The sequence below is a fragment of the Rhincodon typus genome, chromosome 4 (assembly GCF_021869965.1).
Source record: "Rhincodon typus isolate 14 chromosome 4, sRhiTyp1.1, whole genome shotgun sequence".
In the NCBI taxonomy this organism is placed as follows: domain Eukaryota; kingdom Metazoa; phylum Chordata; class Chondrichthyes; order Orectolobiformes; family Rhincodontidae; genus Rhincodon; species Rhincodon typus.
In genome coordinates, this window is record NC_063335.1 from 43,597,727 (window position 1) to 43,606,926 (window position 9,200).

The window sequence follows — 9,200 nt, forward strand, 5'->3', positions numbered from 1 at the left end:
CTGAGTTCCTCCAGCTCCACACTGTGTCATCTCTGACTCCAGCATCTGCAGTTCTTGCTATCTCATAGAAAACTATGGTCCTAGTTGGACCAAGCCCACACACATTTGGGAAAGTTGCAGGATATTAGAACATGCTCGATGGGGAGAGGTGGTGGTGGGGTGGGGGAGGGGAAGAGGAGAGAGGGGGAGGGGAGGCGAGGAGAGAAGAGAGGGGGGCAGATCGAGGGAATGTTATTGTCCAAGTCTGCTCTCACCTATTGACATTCCCATGAAGCACCTGGTAGATGCTGATCTGAAATGTTTCGTTTTCGAAATGCCTTCTCACCCATTCCTTGTAAATCCGAAACTCTGCTGCAGTGACAGCCTCTCCCTCTGGAATTTGGGACAGGTTAAATTTGTACTCTTGATGATGCGGTTGGTAGAGTGCAAAGCCCTTTTCGTGTTCAACTGCAGGAAGGAAGGAAGGGGGGGAAAAAAAAGTCAACCTTGAGAAGTTGGAAATTCAAAATGTAAGCATTTCACAGTAGTGTTTTTGCACGCCAAGCTCCCAAGAAAGGCCAATCAATACCAAACAGGCATTTTTGTTTATTCAACTAAATTCATGACGGGTGCAGCAGTTGACTTCAAGTGTGGTTGGGATAAACCCTGATAACTTTGCTGCGCTGGCACAGAACACGCATTTAGCATTCGTATAGCAGCAGCTGCATCAGTTAGTGGATGGCAGATACACAGCCTTCATTATGTCACTGAGCACAGCAACAAGGAAGAAACTTCTCACGCTCAGAATTAACTTCTCCCTATCCTTGCCCTTTTGTTACTTTACCAGAATCATCATCAAGTCTTTGTTACAAAACTGTTCCCTCAGATTGTTGTTGCCTTGGTGGCTCGACAGTCAAAACGTGCATTCGCTAACAGAAAGCAAGAGAAAGACGCACACAAGACAGGGTCTGTGCACAGTGTGTAGATCTATACAAAATACTAGATTATCTTGTAATGCCTCTAGTTTCACGTTATTGGTCTGGCTTTAAAGAAAAAGAAGTGTTAAACTTGCAACAGAAGTTCCAATAACTTGCATTTATATCACACCTTTAACCTAAGTAATATCTCAGGACATTTTAGAAGGGAATGGAAACAAAGCTATTAAATTAAATGGACGGCTAAAAGCATGGCTGTAAAGATGATTTGAGACAGCCTCCTCAAAACTAATCTTGACTAACTAACTAATGGATTTTCATTCACTTCTCACTTTAAGAGGAGGAACCTGACTGTAACAAATACACTTTCCACCCCCGCAACAATGTGAGAAAGGGACAGCAGAATATTTCTGGTTCTCCCATAAGATAAAGGTATTCACTATCTACAAGAAATTACAGAAATGTGTAAATCCAGTTTTAAGAAGAATATTTTCCAGACTTAAATTTGGTGGGCTCTCTTCTAATTTGCATTTCCAATCTCAACATCTCTGGGGCTCGGACACTCCAAACATGACATACCTACCCTCCGTTTCAGTCAGATCCACACACGAAGTAAACTGTGAGCTTACTTGTAAAGAGTCAAAGAAACATTATATTTGTCCTTTCTCTCAGAGAAAAAAGGCCAAAAACATTGCGTGATTTGAGCAAATGACAAATGGATGCTCTCACAAGGGAGTAATATTCAGTGATGGAGAAACAGCATCTTAGAAGGCAGCTGTCCATTACTGTAATGGTAGGGGTGACCATTACAATGTAATTGTGAAGGCAAAAATCCCATCCATACACTGAGGACACACTCTCCATCATGTTGTGTGGCACTGCCTGTGCTAAATGAGCTACATGCAGAACAGGTCCAGCTGCTCAAAGTCGGGCAGCCACAAAACGCTCTGGGCCATCAACAGCAGCAAGCTAGTTAAAACAAAGGTAACCTCATGACCCAGCAATACTTCCTCACTCTACTATTACCAAGATGCCAGGGGACCAATCTTTGTTATCAATCCTGATATCAAGAAACTGCTGAAGGCACTGAATGCAGTAAAAAGGTCATGGGCTCTGACAACATTCCAGTTGTACAAATGATGGAACAAGTAATTCAAACTATACAGGGCTCCTAGTCAAGCTGTTGCAGCATAGTTTAAAAACTGGAACCTACTTGACAACGTGGAATATTGTCCAGATGCATGCTATCAACAAAAAGTAGGACAAACTCTATTCTAGTTCAATTCTCAGCCTATCAGACTAAACTCAACCATCAAACTGATGGATATTGTCATCAGCCATGACACAAGCAGCACTTGCACACTAACAATGTGCTTGATGCTCAGTTTGGCTTTCTCCAGAACCACTGGGTTCTAACCTCAACATATAGTCTGCCCAAACAAGGTGAAAAGTACTGAACTGAACCCACGAGTTGAGAGGAATGTCCTTGACGTTATCGTGGCATTTGACGGAGTATGGTATTAAGGAGGCCTAATAAAACTGGAGTCAATGGGAATCAAGGGAAAGCTCTCTGCTGGTTGAAGCCATACCTAACACAAATATAGATGGTTGTTGTTGCTGGGAGCTAATTGTCTCAAGCCAAGGACATCACTGCAGGAGTTCCTCATAGTTGGACCTAGGATGCTACCATCTTCAGCTGCTTCACTGACCTTTCCTCCACTAGAAATTGGGACTATATGTCACTGATTGGTGTATAATATTTAGTACCATCGGCAACTCCTCAAATACTAAAGCAATTCTTGTTTGCAGCAAGATCTGAACAATGTTGGCGCCACAGAAGTTCAAGGCAATGATCATCTCCAATAAGAGATAAAAATCTAACAATCGTCGCTTGACATTTAATGGCATTGCTATCACTGAAACGCTACAGTTAACGTTGTGGTGGTGGTGGGGGGGGAGGGGGGTGTCTTGGTGGTAGCGACTCACCAGAAATGGCACTTGAATACTGTGACTACAACAGAAAGTCAGAGGTCTTGAATTCTGTTGAGTAACTCAGCTCCTGACTCCCCAGAGCCTGTCCACGACCCAGAAGGCACAAAGCAGGAGTGTGATGGAATTCTTCCCACTTGACTGGATGAGTGCAGCTCGAACACTCAAGCAGCTTGACACCAACCAAGTCAGAGCATTTTTTTTAAAATCAATACCACATCTTGGTTAAACATTTATTAACTCCATTAGTGATACACAGTGGCAGTAGTGTGTACAATCTACATGTGCACTCCAGCAATCCACTTAGGTTGCTTCAAAACCAGAGGCATCTGCCATCTAGAAGGACAAGGACAGCCAATACATGGAAATGCCACCAATTGGGAGGTTCCCCTCCATATCCTGACTCGGGGCAGTACTTTTCCTTTTCTCCCATTCAGCATCAGAAGTACACTTGTGTTATACAAACTGCAGCCATTCAAGTCTGTGGCTCACCAATGTCCCAATGGCAATTAGGGACAGGCAGCAAATGCTAGTGTTATCATCGATGTTCGCATCCTAAGAATGAATGTTGAAAAGCTGCATTACTTTTGCAGTAACTCAACTGTTGAGGTTATACAAGACATTAGCAAGTCCTCTTCTGCAGTACAGTATACAGTTCTGGTCACCCTGCTATAGGAAGAATAAGAGGTTTCAGATTGTAACTTTGAGAGAAGAAAAGACAAACTTCCCATTGAAATCCTAGTGCTCTTGTGGGGGGTGTGGCGGGGGGGATATCATGTGAAAACTCACATGGCTTTTTAAAAAAAAATCAACAAAGAATTTAATAGGTACTTGAAGGACCACTTATCAACTGGGCTACTGATCAAGAGCTGGAAGATGAGATAAGGTTGTCCATGGGTTAGCATGGACACTGTGGGCCAAATGACCACTTTTCTGTGCCCCAAGGATTTTTGTTCCTGTTGGTTAATGGGAAAAGGAGGGGCAGTAAATATGCATTTTTAGAAGACATTTTATAGGGTACTTTAAAAGCGGTTTGTTCTGAACATTCAGATGCATGAAATGAAGAAGAACTATTGCAAATGGATGATAAATTGGTTGATGGAGAAGAAAAGAAGATTACACTCCAGGCAAATTCTGTCAGGATGTCAGGCCCTTTAAGACAGAAATTATACAAATTCTCAAAATTTCCATTACAATCTGAAGTTCATTTAATCGCCAATATATTTACTTAAAATAAATACCACACTATTAACTTGCTTCACTTTTTTATCTGAACTCTAGTCTGATAAAGTGTGCCTTTTGATTCGTACCAATTAAAGGAATTACATTACAATATTATCACTGATAATCAGGTGTACTGGATAAGATATTCTTATCAATTGGTACACTTTCCCAGTCTTCAGCCAGAAAGCCCACCAATAATAAGTGCTTCAGGAATTTTAAGTGTTTTTTTTGGGAATGTGTGCAACCTAAAATTGGGAGCCAGAATCCAACCTGGCACCCGGGCAAAGGGGATTTCCTGGGAAAGTCAGAGTCTCAATGCCTTCATATTTTGTAACCAATTTGCTCAGAGATGTTATTACACACCTTTGGAGCAGGTGGGGCTTGAACCAGGGTCTCCAGGCTTAGAGGTAGGGACACCACCACTTCACCTCAACAACCCCAAGTCTCAATGCCTTCCTCATCCTCCACAAGTGGTGCCAGCTATGGCTCAATTGGTGCCAATGTCTTGGAAGTTAAAAAGTTTGCAAGTTCAAGTCTCATTCCAGAGATTTGGGGCAAAATCTTATCTGACATTCCTGTGTTACAAAAACAGACTGCTGCACTGTCAGAGGTGCCATTTTCCAAAAATGTGATGTAAGCAGAGACCCTGGCTTCCTGCTAAAGTGGATGTAAATAGTCCCACAGTGCTATATGGAAGAATAATAATGGAATTCTTCCCAGAGTTTTGACCAACACTGGGGGAGGTGACGGCCTAGTGGCATTATCGTTGGACTTTTAATCCAGAGACCCAGATAACATTCTGGGGATGTGGGTTCAAATCCCGCCACAGCAGATGATGGAATTTGAATTCAACTGAATTCAATTAAAAATATCTGGAATTAAGAATCTAATGATGACCATGAATCCATTGTCGATTGTCAGGAAAAACCCATCTGGTTCACTAATGACTTTTGGGGAAGGAAACTGCCATCCTTACCTGGTCTGGCCTACACGTGACTCCAGACCCACAACAATGTGGGTGACTCTTAACTGCACTTGGGCGATTAAGGATGGGCAATAAATGCTGCCTGGCCAGCGACGCCCTCGTCCCGTTAATGAGTAAAGAAAAAAAAATTACTACTAAAACAATACCAAAAAGCAGATTATTTTGTTATTATCTTATTATTGCAAATAGCAAGGTCCTATGAGCAAAGTGGTTCTTACGTTCCCTGAATTACAAGTGACAATACCTCAAAATATGGTTGCAAAGCTCTTTGGATCATCCGGAGATCAGAAAATATGTTGGTGTAAAACCAAAATTGCTGTAATTAGTCAATGCTCAGCGTGAATGCAGCATAGAAGATAACTCATCAAAAGCCTTGCAATAAAAACTTGGATTTTGTCTGTTAGAAAATAGATCCAACCAATGTTACGTCTAAAAGCAAAAAGTGTGAATGTGGTAAATTTTAAATGAAATAGAAAATGCTAGAAATATTCAGGTCAGGAAGCATGTACAGAGAGCAAAGAGAGTTAACATAGCACAATGATCTTTCCACAATATGAACCTTACATCATAAACAATAACAAAATCTGATGCAATGCCGCTGACCAAGTTAATTAGGTTTCTCCACAGATGCCGTCTGTCCTTTGTATTTCCAGACTTTTTCATTAACTTTCCAGCATTCATAGTATTCTACTTTCATTTCCTTCTTTCATATGTAACTTATACAAGTTACAAGTGCAGTGGGTGCACAAACTTAATTTAATGTTTGTCACTTTGTTACATGAAAAACAGTTATAAAATTAAAAAAACAAACCCATCATCTAAATCTCTGCAACTAGCACATAGCCAAGTTCTAATTAGAAGTCTAAAACCATTTTAATTGCTAGATAAATAAAAATACGGAAAGATATCAGGCTAAAAACAAAATACAACTCTTAAAATATTGAACAACACTTAAAACTTGAAAAACACAATGAAAGATGATTTCGTAAAAAATTATAGGCCAGACAATTGAGTACATCCAATTCAATTTCTTAATTCATGTGATTATGTTGCTCAGTTCTGTTTATTTGTCAGTTAATCCAAAAAAGGTCAAGAAATTGTCAATTTGAAAGCCCAGTCCAGGCAACATATGGGCTAATTCCATACTGGAACCACGTCTGTCTCAGCTGGAATGTATTTGAAGCCCAGAATGTTAGGGAGCAGCCTACCTTTTACAGCCTAGTTTCAACTTAACAAAAAGGTTTGTAAAGGACGAGAATAGTAATTTTTTTTGAGACTAGTATTACGTTGGGCTTTTAACACCAGCTCACTAAAAGGTTTTGCAAGCACGTGAAACTTTGAAGTGACTTTATGAATATCACTAGAACAAAGTGTCAGACCGCTGGAAGCAAATTCATGGAGGCTTTAGAAATGGGGGGGTCACTTTCTTATTAGGCTAGTGGTTGCTAAACAGTAGGACAAAAAAAACATACATTGTGTGCAGTCTTCTGGCTAATTTTACCATCAAGTGCACCCTTCAAAAGCTCCAAGATAAGGCAGAATGCAAATTAAGAGCTTTCTGGAAAATGCCTGCAGGATAACAGGAGGAGGGGCTCATCTGAACTATTGGTTACAGTACATCTCTCACAAGCAGGAGATAAACTTGCCTACGGGCTAAAGGGAGTTAGTTGGAAGGGCTGGGGAGTAGGGAGTAGGGAAGATATAACCAATTCCAGAGTGTTTATGCCAATGGAATTTTTTTTTAAAAAAGCTCAATTTGAAGTAGAGTGCACCTTCACAATTTTGCAAAATGTGTTGCAACTTTAACCTTTGAAAATGCAATTCAAATAAAAATGGAGATTTTTCTCTCATTTGTAAGATTGTGGTGTGTCCTGGCTTCTGGCATTGAACAGTGGCCAGAGGTTTAGCAAAAAAATTGTTTTTGGGTGGGGTTTGTGTGTGTGGTGACAGTGGTGGCGGTGGTAGCAGCAAGTATTAAGAAATAAATTTGTTTTAAAAGCAAAGTGCAGCAGATGACACAAATCAAAAATAAAAACATCGCGCTGGAGATACATTCCAATCACTTAATCTGAACTATCAACATCTTTTCTACCCCAGCACTCTACACCCCACAGCGTCCCCCGTCCCAACTACAGCATAAATGCTGCCGCCCCAACACTTCAGCTCTGATGAAGAGTCATCTCGACTCCAAACGCTAGCTTCACGTCTCTCCATGGATGTTGCCTGACCCACTGGAATCTCCAGAATGTAGTTTTCAATGCTAGAGATACTTAGCAGGTCTAACAGCATCCATGGAGAGAGAAACAGTTAATGGTTACAGTCTGATATGACTTTCTTTGAAATGTTCCAAAGCAGTGCCTTGGAGAGTTGGGAGATAAATTACTCACTGCAGGATTCCTAGCTCCTGACCTGCCCTTGTAGCCACACTATTTATGTAGGCAGTTCAGTTCACTTTTTGGTCAATGGTGACCCCCAGGTTGATCATAGTGGGGGATTCAGTAATGGTAATGCCACTGAATGTTAAATGGTGACAGATAGAATCTCTCTTGTTGAAGATGGTCTTTGCCTGGCACTTGTGTGGCATGAATATTAATCGCCACTTATTAGCCAAGCTTAGATGTTGCTCTGGTCTTTCTGCAGAATGCTTCAGTATGGAGTTGAGAATGGTGCTGAACATTGTGCAATCATCAGTAAAGATCCCTAGTTCTGACCTTATAATGGATGGACAGTCATTAACGGAGCAGTGAAGATGGTTGGGCCTAGGACAGTTTACTGAGGAACTCCTGCACAGAAAGACCTGGAGTTGAGACAACTGAGCTCCACAACCATCTTCCTAGACTCCAACCAGTGGAGAGAATATGCTCCCAGCCACACCTCCATTTCCACTGACACTAATTTTGTTAGAGCCCCTGGGTGCTACACTTGCTCAAACACAGCCTGGAGGACAACAGTACGCCATCTCTCTAACATAGGGCAATATTGCCCTGTGAACATTTGTCAGTTTAGGTATGACAGGATTATAAATGGGCTCAGGGGGAACAGGGAAATGGTGGAAAAGAGAGAGAGGCTGGAATTGCAGAGGGCATCATTGGTTCTTCGCTTCTGCCACTTATCAGGACATCAAACTGAATGGGGCAGATCCAGGAATTCACCACATGAACAAACTCCGGTCTAACTGAATGGAACCACGCTACGAAACAGAAAGCATCATTAATTTTAACCACTACAATTCCACATCAACCTCTTCCTTCAGAAAAAGGGAATATACACAGACTGGGCTAAAATTTTTGCTGCCAATTGTATTTCCCCCTATTTAGCTTTTACAGTGTGCAGAAAACGGACAGGATCCACTTGTTGATAGAAGGAGCTTGAGGGGATGAATGGCCTCCTATTTGTGGGAACAGGTTTGTTTTTAAAATTTAGATGGAAAATAAAACTGTCAGTAAACCAGTACCACCATCTGCTGCAGTGACAATTATTAATACTTATTAAAATTTGCTAACAGCAGGATGATTGACTACAGTTCTGATGGCATCTCACTCCCAGTCAGAAAGCCTAAAATACTCTTACAGCTGACTGTTAATACATTCAGTGACACACTTCACAAATGTACTAAGGTTCATCTAGAGACGTTATGCTAATTATTCACACAAACTCTCACTGATGTAAGTGTTAACAAAGAGACTTTACAGATTAGTGTATGGAAAACAGATGTTCAACTGGGAATGGAGAAATCTGGGGAGGTGGAGCTCACGGCTCAGTTAAAGTAATGGAACTGGATTTTGAGGAGCATCCTAAAAGAGAGATAAATAGGGTCACTCAAGGAAGGAATTTTGGAATAGGACTTTGTGACTAAAGTACTTGGTGACTGAAGGACTTGGTGCCAGTCGGGAGACAAAGGGCTGGAAGAAGTGGGAGGAGGAAGAAATTGGATTTATATAGTACCATTCAAAAGCTCAGAATCTCAATGTAACACTGAGGCAATGTGGCAACCAATTGAAACATGGAAGGTCACTAATGAACACTAGTGAAATGACTAGAGAAAGATGATTGAAAGATGATTGAAAGATGATTGAAAGATGATTGAA

The 9,200-nt window shown here is 41.1% G+C and overlaps 1 protein-coding gene across 1 annotated transcript in view; it reads right to left on the reverse strand.

Annotated features, from left to right (window-relative positions):
* Window positions 1-9,200, reverse strand: part of bmp6 (bone morphogenetic protein 6) — a 110,342-nt gene that overhangs the window by 64,036 nt on the left and 37,106 nt on the right. Inside the window, exon 2 of the mRNA XM_020529650.2 lies at window positions 255-447. Within this exon, the coding sequence (XP_020385239.1) occupies window positions 255-447 (193 nt within the window). The remainder of the gene's footprint in view (window positions 1-254; window positions 448-9,200) is intronic.